The sequence below is a fragment of the Suricata suricatta genome, chromosome X, assembly GCF_006229205.1.
Source record: "Suricata suricatta isolate VVHF042 chromosome X, meerkat_22Aug2017_6uvM2_HiC, whole genome shotgun sequence".
Classification (NCBI taxonomy): domain Eukaryota; kingdom Metazoa; phylum Chordata; class Mammalia; order Carnivora; family Herpestidae; genus Suricata; species Suricata suricatta.
In genome coordinates this window covers 74,970,263-74,988,320 of record NC_043717.1, presented here as the reverse complement: position 1 = coordinate 74,988,320, position 18,058 = coordinate 74,970,263, and the positions used below count along the sequence as shown (strand labels likewise).

Here is an 18,058-nt window from a genome sequence, read left to right as displayed (position 1 = left end):
TGCGACTGTTCCCAATGGGGCAGGGCTGATCATGTTCACTCCCCACCCCACTGGAAAGTCTTCCCATTCTGAACAGTTGTGGCATGGAGCCGGTCCTCGGGGAACTTGTCCGGAAGATGTCCAGTTTCTACGTTACCTCCTCTAAGAGTGATCACCCTAAGTGGCCCAGCACACCATGGGGCCCCAGGAACCTGACAGATTTCCCCAGAAGATGGTCCCTTGCTAAAAGCAAGCAGGCCTGTTGCATCCGGGCAGCCCCAGTGGAAGCAGGCAGTACGTGGGAAATCACGACCAGCCACAGGGCTCCCGGGGCAAAGCTGTGCACAGCACCAGCTGCCCATCGGCGGTCCCTCCAGGGTGCAGAGGCCAAGTAGCCTCTTTTTTGTCTACTTTTCGAAGCAGAAGGGCTTCTAAGAAGGTTCTAGGAAAGGAAGGACAGGACTCCTGAGTTCTCATAAATCTTTTAATAAGAGTAAATGAAGAAAACATTGTAACACTAAAGTCCCATGGTGGGGGTTCCTTTTCACTCAGGGATCTTCAACAACAGAAACAGCTAAGACTAAAGGTTCAGAATGCTAAATGCACAAATGAATGACCGCTTATTTCCAAAGGTGACTGCAGAAACCATTTCACCACAATCATAAGGTTTTACAAAACAGAGGAAAACACATTACAAGATGCCCTGGGGAGGTGGGCAAACTGGTGGGGGCACAGAGCCACCCAAGAACCAGCTTGGCAAGGACACTCCCCCTGCTGCTGTCTAGGGGGCTCATGAAGACTGGTTCTAAAAGGAGCCACTGGGGGAGTAGGGGTGGGGGGGGACTGGGAGGGGTCTCCCCATGCACAGCAAATGGGGAAGGATGGGGGCGGAGGCAGGGACAGAGGCATTTGCTGATTTCCTGGCAAAAATGAGACTATCTTATTCTCTCCACCACAATAACACCAAGATAAATGAAGAATTCTTTAGAATACAAAACGCACACCAAAAGAAAGCCAGTTTCCAAAACGACAGTGTTGCTTGAGACGCCTTTGTTTTGTTTTTGTTTTGTGCCAGGAGTAGCAAACCAGTATACGAAAATGTCACAGATGAGAGCAACGACAAGCGACTAGGTTTTCCTGAGCACAGTATTGGCTCACTCTATATACAGAAGAAGGCGGCTCACTCCTTCTTGTGGACTCTAAACCCCTCGGAGAGGGCACAGTAGGGCATGCAGTGGGAAGATCCTTCCCCAGGCTGGGGCCTGCCTAGGATCCTGCCAGGGCCTGGGGGACACCCTCCCTATGCCTGCTCCTGATTGACCAAAACCAGCACCAGCATCTTGTCCCACGCCGTCATTCCTCCCCCACGTCCCCCTCAATATCCCAGACAGAACAGATGACTCTGAATCAACACCTACAAATCCAGGTAAGTCCTTCCAGCTGCGGGGGGGGGGGGGGAGATCAAGGGCTTTCTGTTACCCCTGAGCCACTGAGCTCAGCCCCAGGGCCCCACCAGGCCCTGGCCCCAGTGCACAGAGACAGACTGACAACTTCTGTCGGTAGGGAGCTGTGCCCACTTCACACAATACAAGTACAAATGGAAAAACCCCGACGGAGGCTGCAGGAAAAAGGGGTGACCTGGTAGCTAGCCTGGAGGTACCAGAGAGCGACGTAAGCCGATCATCCTACTGAACCCCAGACCACCCTGCAAGAGGACAGAGGAATGCATCCCCAGGCCTCCAGGAAGGTGGGCTAGACCATTAGTGTACAGAACTAAACTCTGGGAAGAGGGAGGGGGCCACAAGCAGGCATGACCATCTCTGTTATTCTGAGTCGATGCCACAAAGTTGGCCAGCTAAGCAGACTGTTCTCATTGGCGCGGATCCTTGGCCAAGGCTACCCGGGGGCTGGGAAAGCCCTCCTTTCCCTTCCTGGGGCTGTTTGAGAAGAAACTGTCCACTTATACAAACATTCTCTCAGATACATACACACCCGCACAGTGAGCTCCCACACGCTGGCAAACGGTATATGGAAACTTGGCCAAGGTGGCTGGGGAACCTCCTTGGAACCTTCCAGGAAAGCCCTAGGCAGCACCTGGGAAGCCCAGGCCCACTGGCATGAGGGCCACCTTCCAAGCAGGCTGCTGTAGGGGTGCCCAGGTCACCTCTCACTGTGGGCTGGGCCCAAAGTAAGAGTGAGCTACAGACCACATCAGGTTCCTGCCATACCCCAACACCTCCAACACAAGCCGTGATGCCCTGTGCAGCCTCTGGACAGGACTCACTCTCCGTTCCCTCTGCCTACGTTTTGCTGAGCTGACCTGGCCCCTAGAGCCCTGCATCTCCCCTCCACCCACCCTTTTCCCCTGACACAGGTAGCTGCCTCCAGGATGTCACTTTCTTCTTTCCTTCCCAGCAGCAGAATATCAGCCAGAATAGGGCACTGAGCTGTAGCCAGGGCAAAGGTGTGCCAATGCAGGGAAGTCCGGGCTGAAGGGCGACCTGAGCCGTGCCACAGGGACAGAGACGAAGAGAAGGCGTGCAGAGTCGCTGTGCCACTGTGGCATTTCAAAGCAGAGTGTCTGCCACACCCAGGCTGTGGGCTCCCAGCTGTGGCACAGACCATATGCCTGCAGAAATTCTGTGTTCTGGTAGGGGACAGGATATGCCTCTAGGGATTCTTCCCGTGATCTCCTTCCAACCTTTCCTTTTGTGATGAGCCAAGAGGCTCCAAGGCGTCGCACATTTCCTTATCAGCCATCCCTACACGCAGTGGTTTGATAGTGGGTAAGGTGAGTCTAGCTGCTCCAGAGGGGCTCCATTCTGGAGGCCAACCCCAGGGTGAGAGTCACTAAGAAAAACTTGGCTGGGCCCTCAAAACGGCAGAAAATGAAGGTTGTGCATCATGAGAAGCTCAAAGAGAATGAGAGCACTAGGTGTGCTCTCTCCAGCTCCCCAACACCATGAGGATTGATAGCCTCAAGGCCAGCAAGGCCTGTGGAGAAGGGTGGTCCCTCCCGGAGGTGGCTTCCCAGGCCTCACCATGCTCAAAGAGACTCTCCTGCATTCTGCTGCCTTCCATAGGTCTGTTTGCTGAAATTAACCACTGAGACACTGACGCTCAATCTAGGTCTGATATGTAATACCCGAAACATGGGACTCCAGCCCAAAGCCCCTGAGCTGCCTATAGTGGGAGAGGGGAGCAGGGGCCATCGGAGGAAGTCGCTGAACCAGCTTTTCTGTTCTGAAGCAAACCTGTTCTTAGTTGGAGTGCACAAGGAGTCAGCAAATGCCCAGTCACTGGCTCCCTCCTTCAAGTCCATGTGTTACTGAGTTCAAGTCTTTCAACAGAAGGTATTCCTTCTGAAGCACTTGAAGCATGGGCGCAACCCATGAGGATCTGATTTCTTGGTACCTCCTTCTCAATCTAGACATGGACTTCGGGTGTGGGCCGCATGGGGAGTGGGGGAGTGTGTGATGCCTGTCTGAAGCTGAACAATTCAGCACTGAATTTGGCCTGGCCTAGGAAAACAACACAGGCAGGAACTGCATCTTTCCAAACCCAGGATGCTGACATAGCCTGTAAAAAGCACAAAATGTATCAACAGGGGCCCCTGCAGAGACAGGCCCCAATGCAAGGACTCTCTGAACTCAAATATCCAAAAACAAAGGAGCAAACAAATTAACAAAAACCAAAAAGCAAACAAAAACAACAACAGCATAAAACCCAACCAACTCCAACTCATCCTTCTCTGAAGCTGCCTTTTAAAAAGAGAGAGAGAGAGAGAGAGAGAGAGACATGTAAGGGGCACTCAGGATTAAAATGGCATCTGTTATCAACATTCAACTAAAATGGAGCATATGATTCAAATCACAGTTTTCTCAAGTTACCACTTCCATTAATTAATTTCTATGCTGACTTCTCATTGGAATATGGGTCACTTCTCAGCTCTCTCAGGCAGGACTGACCCAGAGTCCTGCCTAGTAGGAGCTGTGGACCCTTTAAACTTACCCACTTTGGATTTTGCCACCACCACAGCTCTCCACCCTTAATAGAATCTAGCCATGGGGTTGAGCAGTGCCCCCACCTCCCACCACAGGGTAGCATCTTGGAGGGAGTGGCTAGTTGGCTGCTTGCTTTGAGTCATGGAACACAAATGGGAAGACTCTGGCAGGTTCTATTTTGGTCATGAGTGGGAAAATCCCACGGCTCTTGGCATGCCGCTGGTATAGAACAAGGCCTCGGTCCCATCATGGTGGGGGCTGTGCTGGAGACAAAAGGGGACCCTGGCATAAGCTGGGAGGTCCCTGGCAGTGAAGAAATGAAACCCAACCCAATCTCATCACCTCGATGCCAACAAAAGAACTACTGTTTGTTGGTCCCCATCCCCCTCAACCAGCTATCATGAAAGCACCAACAAGCAAAGTGAAAGCCACTGACTACCATTGCCCACGTAAGGCCACTAGGAGCAGAGAGAAAGAGTCAAAGAGGACAGGGAAGGATTCCACCCTCAGCATGATGCCTCAGGCTCCAGGAGATGTCCTGGGCGGAAGAGCTGTGGAGGGAAGAGTGTGGAAGAAAGGGACAGAAAGGAGGGAAAGAGAAATACACCAGATATCCTACTGCCCTCTCCCATGATTTCATCAAGAACTGAGTTTTCTCCAAGTCAAGTCAGGACTTGCTTCCTCAGGGAGGAAAAAATAATAATAATAAGACAAGCACCTTCAGTCTATTTTCTTGGCTGGAAGCCGGAGCAAATCCAGCAGATATTTACACAAGGGCCCAGCCATGTATGAGAACAGGATGACCAGCTTCCCGTGGGTCATGGTCATGAGAGTCTGGTGTCCCGAGGCCCAGATGCGATACCAGGGGCCGTAGAATGGGTCTGAGATGGCCGGACACAGCATGTTGTTCAAATTCACTTCGGTGACCTGCAGGGACAAGGGAGGCAGAGTGAGCGTTCACCATCCTGAGGCTTTCTCTGGCTTCTGCCAGTTCAGCCATCTCTACCTAATGGGGGACTAGACAAGGAGGGATTGACAAATCCCCACCTGTTCATAGCGGGATTTCTCTGCCCTAGGGTTTTGGAGTGGGTCAAGGATAGAGCTTCTGGGACATGATGGGGGAGGCCATCCAATGGAAAAGCTGTTCGGTTTTGTTCAGTTGTGACTTGTGGTTGGGTCCAGAGCCTGCTGTCATTTTTAAGCAACTACTATGTGCCTAGTCCCCGGAGAGGTGTCAGGGGATGACCGAACAGTCAACGGCATGGTCTCTGCCTCTGCTCAACTGGCAGCCAACTGCCTTGGCATAGGCAACTGCATCTGACCTCAAAGCAGATGGTGTGTGCCAGGTGTTCCCCACCATGAGATCTGAGCAATGTACAGCATGAGGACCTCAGAGAAGATGTCATGATGTAGGCGGCACCCTGAATGGACTTATGAAGGATGGATGGGGCTCATGGCGGGGAATGGAGTGTACACTGCCTTCCTTAAAGGAGGCACGACCTGAGCCAGGTCTGGAGGTGGGACTGAACATGATTATGTGTGGTGACATGAGGACACTGACCCCTCTGGAATCAAGCAGTCCCAGTGGAGAGCGGTCAGAATAAGTTGTGAACGTCATACTGCTTCCTTCCTAGAGCACAGGAAGCATTCACGCCATTGGCAAAGAGCTCAAACTATTCTGCAGACAAACCAGAGCAGAGCAATATGCCAGCGTGGAGGAGGGAAAATGACTGCTTCTACAGAAACATGGGTAACATTGGCCCCATGCCATAGTCCTGCCAGGTTTCATGAGGCTCCACACGGCTAATGCTATGCTAATGCCGCTCACGCACACGACCCGACCTGCCACTCCGGCCCCGAGTATGGCCACAGCACTGCCTTCCAAAGCCCTTCAAGCCCATTCACTTTAGCTACAAGTCCTCAGCACCTCTCGGGGAGGCTAGGGATTCAATACCATGTCACAGAGGGGTGGAGAGCTCTGTACCCTCAAGGGGGAGGTGACTCACCCAGAACGGTGACAGAGCCAGGATGTGAATTTGTATCTCCTGACCCCAAGCCCCGAGCTCATCCTCCTCACTCTGCCACCAATAGACACCCATGCACTCAGCACTTCTGGGCTCTGGATAACTCAACTACTGAGTCCAGCCATCATCCACGCTCCAGGCAGGTCTGAACACCCCAGAATGCCACAGGAGCCCCCCAACACTGTACTTGCACTGGCCGCACAGCCCAGGACCTGGGAGTAGACCCAGAATGGACCCGACATCAGAAGCCTCCTCCAGGCCCTGGGGCCTGGGCTTAAGGTCCTGCCTCCCTCACCTCCCCACCGCGGGGTCCACAGCAAATCACTTTCCAGCTGCAGCTCCCTGTTCCCAACCTGGGTGGTCATCAGTGAAGGGCATGTTTGCCTCCCCAGGGATGAAAGAAAAAATCAATACTGAAGGCTTCAGAAAACTCTCTGGAGAGGCCCAGGCTGTGGATCATAAATCAGCAACCCAGACACAACAATGTGACATCCTGGCCTTTGGCATCTTGAATTTTCAAAACAAAACGATACGCCAGCGCCAACCAGGATTATCAAGATTTATGGAGAACTCCAAATGGAGGGGATAGAAGGGAGATAGAACCAAACTTACCAGCCCCAGGATCTGCAACACACTGAAGTGGTAGAAGAACATGAGGCCAGTTGAGAGAAGGGCCCACCGGAAACTGCTGAGGGGCTCTGGGGTGTAAGCACCTGGAGGAAAAGAGGGACATGGTGAGACAGCACGCTCAGGGATCTGCTTCTCCTTTGCCCCTCGAGGGTGCAGGTGCTAGGCCACACACACTGCCAGCTGACGCCCTCCTCTTGCTCCTGGGTGACGTCTACTTCAAAGCCAGTGCCACCGATTAGCTGGCTATTCAAGCCATCCCCTCTGTTCCGCCACATACTGCTGGGGCCATTACAAAGGGAGGATTTTTTTTATTGTTATGAAAGGAATGCATGCTCATTAAAGGAAATTCAAAAAATGCTAGAACGTAGAAACAAGATGGAGAAAACAAAAAAACCACCCCCAGCTTTCTACTACCCAAACCCAACCCTGCTAACTTGTGGGTGTGTGTGGGTGTGGGTGTGTGCTCGTGTACATGTGCTTGGTTGTTTTTTCTATGCCTCAGGAGTTGCTTTTCTTTTTTTTTTCTTAATTGCTAACTGGAATCTAACTGTATATATATTCACATGTTCTTCCCTTTCATGTTTACTTCATCTTTCCCTCATGTTTCTTAAGAGGGATGCCGTTGAGGAAGTATGGTAGGGTGGTTGAGAAGGTTAACTGTCATAACAGGCAGAAAATTGGGGTCAAGTCTAGATTCTTCCACTTACTGGCTACGTGGCCCTGGAAAAGTTGTGTGAAACTCCCCTAAATCTCAGGATACCAGTCATACCTCCTTCTCAGAATTGTTGCAAGGAATAAAGGAAATGATATAGTGAGCGCCCATAATACAGGATTGTGTATGATGTGAGTGTTTGATGGGTGTTAGATGCTGGCATTAGCACATCATCGTTATTCTTCAAATAACCACAAAATGTACCACATCCAATGGCGATGACATTTTCCCAAATCATTACACAACTCCTTCCCCTGGAACAGCAAGAATGATGTCTTTTCCATCCAACCATCAGTAGGAACTACCATCCCAAGTAGGCTTGGATGCATTCCAGAGCTTGCAGAATAGGGGTATGGCTTACAGGATGTTGTGGGGTGTCACTCTGAATGGGGACTTGGGGGAGGTGCTCCAGAATGAAAGGGAGCTGGAACTCTCTACCTCAAACAAGTAGATGACTATATTACATCCCAGAATGGTATTTTCCCGTCAGTCTTTAACTGATTCATCCATTCATTCACCAGCTATTAGGCACCTATTCCAAGCCTTGTCCCAACGTTTGGGGACAGGAAGATAAAGAAGACAGGCTCCCTACAGTCCAGGCTCACAGTCTGGGAGGGGAGGCAGACACACCAATGGACAATTAGAACCCAATACAATGGGTGTGATGCCTGTGGTCTGTGCTACATATTATAGGAGCTAGCAGTGGGGCTGGGGTCAGGGGAGATGTAGGAACAAGGACTGCTTCTTGGTAGACAGGACACAGAGCAGTCCTGAAGGACATAACCAGGGCTCAAGGTACTCCAGAGTCAGCAGCTTGCACAAAGGCAGATGTGAGCTCCTGGGAGCAAGGCAATTCAGAAAACTATGGGTAATTGGGGCCATAGTGGCCAGTGTGAAGGGGTAGTGAGCAGGAATAAGACCCAGACATTGGCGGAGGGCTGGGCTGCTCCAAGACCTTAGGAGCCACACTGAGGGGCTTTGGGCTTCATCCCATACTTGCAGGGTCATGAGCCCAGATGCACAAGGCTTAGGTAGGAAACTGGGAGGAGAGTGAGCAGAAACTAAGAGACATTAAGGATGCTGGAGACTGGCCAACTGGAAAGATGGCAACCACCGCTTGGCTCCATCCAACCAATGCCCTGCAGGAATATGGTCCCCAAAGTTGCCAGTTTTGTTTTGTTATGTTTTGGTTTTTTTCAGATTTGCGAGAGAAGCCAGGAATCTGAACTTTTGAGTGGAATTTCCTGATTTTTAAATGTTGGCAAATAATTCAAAATCTTTTAAGAATGCTCAGCGGACCAAATAAAACATGTCTTTTTGGATAGATTTCAGTCCATGGATGGCCAGCTTTGTGCTCTGCTGCAGAGCCCCAGAAAACAGCAAGAAAGTGATGTGACCAGACATATGCCTGAGAAAGGTCACTCTGGCTAGCAAGGGGGAAGAAATGGAGCAGAGGACATCAAGGCAGCAAGGAGACTGATAAAGAGACTGCTGTAAAAACCCAAAGAGGGAAGGGATGGATGGCTCTCAAAGGTAATAGCAGTAGGACTGGAGAGAAGTAGAAGAAGGACTCACCAGGACATGGTGGAAGGCTAGATGCTGGGGAAGAAGGGTCAGAACGAATCTAGAAAGACTTCTAGCTTGGGCCTCCTTGGGCTGATGATGCCATTTGTTGTGATGGAAAAGAGAGGAAAAGGCAGAATGGGGCAGAAAATAGGGAGATGATGAGGCCAATGTCGGACATGTTGAAATTGATGCATCTGCAGAACATCCAAATGGAGAGGTCTCCCAGACAACTGAGGGCAGCCTGGAAAACAGCACAGTGGCCGAGAGTGTGGGCACTGGAGCCTGAAGACACAGGTTTTCAAATCCTGGCTCTTGTCACTTATCAACGTCAAGGCCTTGGACAAGCCTCAGTATCTCTTGAATTCAGTTTCACTCCTCTATAAAGTGAGGGTGCCACTGCCTACTTCTCAAAGTTGTTGGGTAGATGAGATGATATAATTTAATGTTTATTTATTTTTGAGAAAGAGAGAGGGTGCAGATGGAGGAGGGGCAAAGAGAGAGAGGGAGAGAGAAGATCCAAAGCACGCTCTGTACTGACAGCAGAGAGCCTGATGTGAGGCTCCAACTCATAAAGCATAAGATTATGACCTGAGCCGAAGTCAGACACTCAACCAACTGAGCCACACAGGCTCCCCAGAGATGACATAATTTAAGTCATGTTGTAGTGTGGTATCTGGGATTTTAAAATGTTGACTTTTTTAATTATTATAATGAATCACAAACTCAGTAAAGAGGGTGGGGCTGAACATCCAGATATAGGGGTCATCGGCACACAAACGCAAGCAGAGTCACAGGGTATGTGTAGACTAAGAAAGGAAGGCCAGAGGCAGAACACCAAGGAACACCATGGGGTGGGAGGTGGAGAGTGGAGGGGAGAAGGAATAAGATGGGGTGACTGAAGCCAGGCAGGTCTTCTGGGGGAGAAGCTCAGGCTTGCTATCAGAACAAAAGCCAGGCTCACAGCACATTGGAGTCAGAAGGCCCTTCAAGTACATCAAACTCATTGCTCCATTTTAGAGATGGAGACACTGAGGCTGGGAGTTGGGAGGTGCCACCATCAAAGTCAGAGCAGAGCACCATGTTTTCAGATACTGCCAGGCTGCTCACTGCTCAATGTTCCTGTTGTCACTTGTCCAGACCTCCACCACACCTAGTTGTACCTTCTCTTTCCTGGTCTGTCTACCCAGACAGTCTAGACCAGAGCGACTTGGGGTGGGGGACCCTGTCATATTTGGTGTTCCTAGCATCTGACACAGAGCTTGGTTTGTGAAAAGACACCGAGCTATGCACTTACTGTGCTGAATGAATGGGAATTGGGCACCATGTTGTCCCCTGGCTGCTGGGGACATTAAGGGAAAGAGGGGACCCAGAAGAGCAGCAGGGGTGTAGGCTCGTGCTCAGGCTCCTCAAGCCCTGAGCCATTTTCTCCAGGTGTGCTTCCCTCCAGCCTCTGCTTGGCTCCCCCTAAGGGGCATCTGTGTGGTAGTAACAGGCCACATGAGCCAGGTGCAGGAAAGGGACAGGAGGGGGCAGCCAGGAGGTCTTCAGCCTGGAGGTGCCTTAGCCACAGACCTGGGGAAAGTAGGGAGGCAACAGCCCCTCTCCTCACTGTGCACCTCCCCTGCCCTGCAAACCCTGCCCTATGCTATGGGGGAAAGGGACACACTCAGACGGTGCCAGCGGTCCACGCTCTCAATGACCTTGCCCAAACCCCCACTTTACTACCGTTCACTCTGTGTTGCCCCATCTGCCCCACCCTGGACCATCAGTTCTATGGATAAGGGGCCATTTCTGAATCCCCCCTTCCCTTCCAGCACCTGATGCACATCAGGCACTCAAAAAATGATCAGCATGTGACAGAATGAAGAGCACAGACCTTCCAGAGAATCATCAAACCATAGAAAACCCTTTGGCTTGGCAATACTACTTTGAGGACAACCACCAAACACCTAAAGAACCCAACAGACTGCCCTTATTTTAACAAAGATATTTACAGCCGCACCACCTGTAATATGGAGGACCTGGAAACAAACCAAATGGGGAGATAACCTCTGGTACCTCAATACCATCAACCACCATTCAAATGACAACCATCATTCAAATGATAACTGCCATTCAAATGACAACCAAACTATAAGCCTGTGTGGAAAAGTCCCTGACTGGTAAAGGCAAGTGTAAAAGGCAGAACACCAAACAATACGCCAATGATGGAAAATAGAGCTTAATGGTTTAAAACAAAGGGTTTGGCCATGAGACACTCTTGAATACTGAGAAAAAACTGAGGGCTGATTGGGGAGGGGGAGAGGGGAAGGGGGGTGATGGGCATGGAGGAGGGCACTTGTGGGGATAAGCACTGGGTGTTATAGGGAAACCAGTTTGACAATAAACTATATAAGAAAAAAGAAGGGGAGGGTTTGGTGTCAGACAGCCTTGGGTTTGAACCCTGCCTCTGCTACTGCCTATTGGTGGTGGGAGCAACCTTGAGGGAAATAGTGCTGCCTCTCTAAAAGCCTTTCCTGTATGAAGACTGGAGGTAACATCCACCTCTCAGGGCTGCTGAATGGAATAGGAGATATAGAAAAGTAAACAGAGCAGCTAGCTGGCATACAGCAGGAGGCTTCTATTTTTAGCATGGCAAAACCACAGCCATCCCATATCTCCTAAAAGCCTGGAAGAAGACAGGGAATCTTGCAAAGACGTGATCTTCTCTGTGAAGGGGAAGCTTTTTTTTTTTTTTTTTAAGGTAGGCTTCATGCCCAGCATGGAGCCCAAAATGGGGCATGAACTCATGATCCTCAGATCAAGACCTGAGCTGAGATCAAGAATCGGACGCTTAACCAACTGAGCCCCCCAGGCATCCCAAGCTGGGGGCTTTGACTGTGCTTTCCACTGCCTTTCCACTGTGTTGGTTCTTTTCATTGCAAAGATAGTCAATTTCTCTGAAAACTTAAAAAAAACAGCAAGCACCTAGAGAATAAATGATCCACTCTACATAGATATATGCAAATTGTATGCAAACGCACATTTCCTTTTTTCCATACCTGAATGTGGCCCTTGGGATAATCTGAGTGAAAAACCAGTTTTCTTCCAAAGGCAAATAGAAAGTTAAGCACTTTCAGAAAAATTAAACACATAAAACTTTTTTTTTCCCCTACTTTAAGAAAGAAATGTGACATCTTCTGCTAGCATCTTGTCTCCCAGGAGGATAGAAGTGTTTCGTCTCTAAAGGTAGGGGGAACCAAGATAATAGCTTTTTCTGAAATTGATTTCTGCCAGAAGGAAGCGTCAGGCGCGCTGGGAAAGAAGTGAACTGCACCACCAGCAGCAGCAAAGACAGATCTCCAGAGGCCTCCCAGGGGCCCTTTCTCTCATCCTATAAGCCCACCCAGAAAGGACTTTCACCAAGGAGATGAGGCTGGGCAGGGTGGCATTCCCATTCGCCAATTTTTGCCCTGCTTCCCTTCAGCTCGTATTCACTTCCCTGTGCTACCCATTCATCCAGCACAAGCTGAGTGAGCACTGGGCTCCAGACTTCATGCTAGGCAGTGGGGATAATGAGGCAATGATGGTCCCTCCCCTTGAAAACTGCCTGGCAGCTTAAGAGTGAACAACAGGGTGGTGCGATACCTGAAAGCACAGTAAATAATGGCGACCTGGAGGAAGGGCAGCTGGAGGTGACGGCTGAGGTGGGCTTTGAAGAGGAGCGAGGAGGAGCTGGGGTCAGAGCCTACAGGAGCGAAAGGGTATTCGGGGCAGTGGGTTACAGCCGGAAAGAGGTGTGGAGGCGTGACATGGCACACTGGTCGCATGTGTTCTCCAAGAGGTCTGTGTCAGTGCAGCATAAAGTGGGAGGGGAAATGTGTCAAGAGATGGAGCCAGAGAGACAGGCAAGTGGGGTCATGAAGAACCTCATTTGCCCACAGCCAGGAACCGGGCCTTTATCTGGCACACAATGAGATGCCATTGAGAGGTTTTAAACAGGGGCATGCGTCGTCAGATTGACGCCTCAGGGAATCAGCCTGCCCTGGCTGTGTGGATGGCGGGCTGGAGAGCGGTGAGACTGAAGACAGGTTCAGACACTGACGCAGAGCTGCGGATGACCTGGCTACTAGCTGGATGGGAGGGAGGTGGGTAGGGTGGCTCCCAAGTCTATGACTTCAGTAACTGAATTGATTTAGGGGAGAGAGGAGTTCAGTTTGAAGCACACTGGTACGGAATGCCTACGGGGTGTCCACGTGCAGACCTCAAGAGAGAAATTACCTGGAAACAGAGCTTGAGATGTAGAGATCAATGAGGAAGAAGTCCACAGGTTGAGATTCAAGCACCAAGTAAAGAGCCTAGGAGACAGTAATAGTTGCCAGAACCAAGAGGATTCCCAAGAAGACAGGACTGAAGAGGAGATTAGCCCCATGAGCTACAGGTGACAATTTACACACAAAGGAATTAAAATGAAATAAAATGAGAAATTCGATTCCTCAGTCGCACCAGCCACATTTCAAAGAGCTCAGTGACTACTGGTGAGTAGTCACTACCATATTGGGCAGTACAGAGGGAAAACATTCCCACCATCACAGAAAATTCCACTGGGGGAGCATGTGCCTAGGTGGCTCAGTCGGTTAAGTGTCCAATTTCAGCTCAGGTCATGACCTCATGGTTCCTGAGTACAAGCTCTGCATTGGGTTCTCTGCTGTCAGCACAGAGCCCCCTTTGGATCCTCTGTGCCCCCCCCCACCTCTGCCCCTTGTAGGGGCTCACTCTCTCTCTCTCTCTCAAAAACAAACAAACATTTACAAAAATACACTGGGAACACACTTCTCTATAGAGAGACAAATACTGCAACAGAGTTTGGTCACATGCTAGTCACTGGTAATCTTGACTACAGCAATTTATGCAGGAGCTAGGTGGTAAAAGATAAAGGAAAGGTTTTCAGGTATACAAGGGAAGGAGGGGAGTTTCAGGCAAAGAGAACAGGATATGCAAAATCACAGAGAAATCATCAGCCACATTCCCAATACTTCAATCACTTCTCTGAATGTTCCCTTCGTCCTTTTGCTCTTACCCACCCTGCCTCTCCCCACGAGGAGCCTGATTCACCTCTAGCCTTCAAAAGTAGTCACTGGTTTTCCTCCTTGTACGTACTAGAGTACGTGACTTCTTCCATTGCACTGCTGTTTCCAGACCACGGAGCCTCCTTCCTCCCTGCAGCACTACAACCACCACCCCGTACCCCACCCGCTAGTCTTCCCTTTTAGGGCTGTCTATACACACATGGGTTATGGCCCTCAATATCCCTTGAGGATGTTAAACCACCCCCCTGAAAAGCCATTGCTGTCATATTTCTTTATAGTTTCAACAAATGCCTGGATGAACTTTCCAGCATCCCAGCCTCTCTTTTCCTTGGCCCCCTCTCCTCAGTGACCCTGTCCTCTATGGCACCTCAGCCACTCACTTGCATGGCTGTTCTGAAACCTCAGAACCTGAAATATCCGCAACACCCCCGGAAGTCAAATAATTCCCTTTTCAGTGACCACTTCTGTCTTTCTAGCTTAAACTCACTCACTCTCACACCAACACTTCTTTGACCCTGCCGGAATCTGTGATCCACAGGTCCTACCATCTTTTATTCGTGCTCCTCACAGCTCCCCCCACCACCCCCTCTTAGATTCCATGACTCATCATTCTAATTATCCCTGGCAGACACCTTTGACTCCACAGTGCTTCTCATGATCGTACTCATCTTGAAAAATAGAAAACACACAAAAAACAGCCCTGGTTAAATTCCAATCTCCTCCTCATTCCTTGCTTGCACCCACACGGTTGAGGGTGTCTAGAGAAAAACAGTGCTGACTGTTCTCACTTGAAATTCGTGATCACAGACCTCAAGTGCATCTTTCATGTTGCCAGGCAATCACGCTATACTTCTCCAGCCCATTCACCATAATTGCCAACAATTTAGTATTTTTCCTCTCTTGTCCAACTTTCAATATGTCTTTCCGTCCTTACTCTCGGATGGTGACCTTGCCTCCTATTTCACAGAGATAAAACAAATCAGGCAAAAACTTCCAGAGCTCTCAGGACTGCATCTAACCACCTGTCTGCATCGGTGTTCAGTGTGCTTGGTATTCAGCCCTGCTGCCAGGGATGAACTGCCCAGAACCCTCGTCAAGGCCAGCCTTCCCATTTGTATCCAGATCGTGTTCCCCCTCACCTGCTCGGTAGGACTCTAGTAACTACTTCCTCTTTTTCTTTTTCTTTGTTTAAGTTTATTTATTTATTTTGAGATAGAGGGAGAGTGTGAGCAGGGGAGGCACAGAGAGAGAGGGAAAGAGAAAATCATAAGCAGGCTCCGAGCTAACACTGCAGAGCCCAACACAAGGCTCATTCCCATGAACTGGGAAATCACAACCTGAGCTGAAATCAAGAGTTGGACACTTCACTGGCTAAGTCACCCAGGAAGCCCTGCTTTCCCTTCTTCTGAACATCAATCATTTCTTCTCCTCTGCTGGATTACTCCCATCAGCACGTAAATGAAATAAACTATAAGAGCTCCAATTCTAACACAAATAAACAGCTGGCCTCGCTGTCCCTTCAATCGTCTGCCTCTAGTTAGAGCCAACTCCCTGAAAGAATTCTTTAGACTTGCATTATCCAACAGGGTAGCTACTGTGACTTCTGTGTGGCTCGTGAGCCCATGAGAAGTGGCTAGTTTGAGATGAGCGGTTAATGTGAAACACATACTGGATTTCAAAGCATGTAAAATACTCTGGTAATACGTTTATACTGGTTACACTGGAATGATAGTATTTTGGTTACTGGGTTAAATAAGACACATGATTAAAATTAACTGCACATGTTTCTTTTACCTCTTCTAAATGTGGCTACTAGAACACTGGAAATTAATATGTGGCTTACTTAATTTTATCAACAGTATGTGTCCATATACCTTGTCCACAATTCTTCTTTCCATTCTCTCTTTACCTGCTCTAATCCAGCTTCCACTTCTAGTTCCCCCACCACCCACTCTACCAAAAGAGCCTGCCACAGGGTCACAAATAACCTTTTTTAAAAAGTAGGCTTCACACCCAGTGCAGAGCCCAACATGGGGCTTGAATTCATGACCTTGAGATCAACACCTGAGATGAGATCAAGAGTCAGACACCTCACTGAATGAGCCACTCAGGTACCCCACAAATAACCTTTTCAATGCTGAATCCAATGGTCTATTCTCGGGCTTCATTTTACACACCTGCACACTTTTGTTCTTGAAACATTCTTTTTTTTAATGTTTTTTATTTATTTTTGAGAGAGAGAGAGAGAGAGACAGCGTGAGCAGGGAGGGTCAGAGAGAGAGAGAGAGAGAGAGAGAGAGAGACACAGAATTGGAAGCAGGATCCAGGCTCTGAGCTAGCTGTCAGCCCAGAGCCTGATGCAGGGCTCGAACCCACAAACCGTGAGATCATGACCTGAACTGAAGTCAGATGCTTAACCAACTGAGCCACCCATACACCCCTTCAAACATTCTTTACCTGGCTTTTGGGACAGTGCTTTGTCTTCATTCCCTTCCTTCTTCATAGCTTACTCCTTCTCAGTGTCCTCTAGCCATTCTTCTGCCTCTCCATGACCTCTGAACAATGGATGGTCAAGACTGCAGAACTCAGAGATTTTCTTTTCTCATTCCTCAGGTGACTTCAACCAATCTCATGGCTTCAATACCATCTATGTGCTGATGACTCCAGCATTGACAGCTTAGCCTAGGCGCTGGCCTTGAACTCCAGGCTCATATATCACACAGCCTACTCACTATCTGCACTTGGATACCTAAATGGGCATCTCACTTCCTTACACTTCTGATCTTGGCTCCTACAGATCATTACAGTAATGGCTCCCAGTGAATCATGAGCCTCCCCGTATCCACACATTTATGTAATCCCTTCCCACACTGATTTGGCCATGTGGCCTACCTAGCTCAGCCATGTAACTTGCTTTGACCAATGCGATATCATCAAAAAAGATGAAATCAGAAGCTTGATTAATGCCTGCACACTGGAGCCTGCCCTCTTGGAATACTGCTCGGAGACCCCCATGCCATGAAAGGCCTTACAGATAGAGAGGGCCAAGCATCCCAACTACTCCAGGTGAGCCCAGGCAGGACAAGTAGACAAATATCTTTAGTAGCTTCGGCTGTCATAATAAAATACCATAGGCTGGGTGGCTTACAACAATAGGAATTTATTTCTTCACAGTTCTGAAAGCCATGAAGCCTCGGACCAAGGCACTGGCTGATCCGTGTCTGGTGAGAACCCACTTCCTGGTTCAGAGACAGCCATCTTTTTGCTGTATACTCACAAAGTAAGACGGGCTAGGGAGCTCTGTGGCCTCTTATAAAAGCACCAATTCTGATCAAGGAGAAGCTCCACCCTCATGACCTAATTGAACCCCAATTGCCTCCCCAAGGTCCCATCTCCAAATACAATCACATTGGAAGTTAGGGTTTCAACATATGAATTCGTGGTGGGAGAGAGGGCACATTCAGTCCATAACAAAGAATGACCCAGTCTACCCACACTGTTGTGAAAAATAATGGAGCCATTGGGGTGGGGAGTTGGTACCTCTTAATCCCCTTCACCAATTTTGCCCATCCCCCCGAAGTTCCTTCCTCTCTGGCAACCACCAGTTTGTTATGTGTGTTTATGAGTCTGTTTCTGTTGTTTGTACATCTGTTTTGTTTTCTAGATTCTACATATAAGTGAAATCATAAGATATTTGTCTTTTTTTACGTATTTCACTTAGCAAAATATTCTCTAGGTCCATCCATGACAACATGGTCTCCCTTTTTATGGCCAAGTAATATTCCAGTATGGGGAGGACACATCTTTATCCATTCATCTTCCAATGGACACTTGGGATGCTTCCATATCTTGGCTATTGAAAACAATGCAGCAATAAACACAGGAGTGCATGTGTCTTTTCCAGTTAGTGTTTTCATTTTCTTCAGGTAGATATCCAATAGAGGAATTACTAGATTATATGGTATTTCTATTTTAAACTCTTTGAGGAACCTCCATACTGTTTTCCACAGTGGTTGCACCAGTTTACATTCCCACCAACAGTGCCTGAGGGTTCTCTTTACTCCACATCCTCAC

The 18,058-nt window shown here is 49.0% G+C and overlaps 1 protein-coding gene across 8 annotated transcripts in view; it reads right to left on the bottom strand.

Annotated features, from left to right (window-relative positions):
* Positions 1 to 449: 449 nt before the first annotated feature.
* TMEM164 (transmembrane protein 164) overlaps positions 450 to 18,058 on the bottom strand; it is a 171,383-nt gene continuing 153,774 nt past the window's right edge. For all 8 annotated transcript variants that reach the window (XM_029930668.1, XM_029930667.1, XM_029930670.1 and 5 more), the window contains 2 exons: positions 6,620 to 6,720; positions 450 to 4,910 (listed from right to left, as the gene is read on the bottom strand). In XM_029930668.1, the coding sequence (XP_029786528.1) occupies positions 4,704 to 4,910; positions 6,620 to 6,720 (308 nt within the window). In that variant the 3' untranslated portion in view covers positions 450 to 4,703. The remainder of the gene's footprint in view (positions 4,911 to 6,619; positions 6,721 to 18,058) is intronic.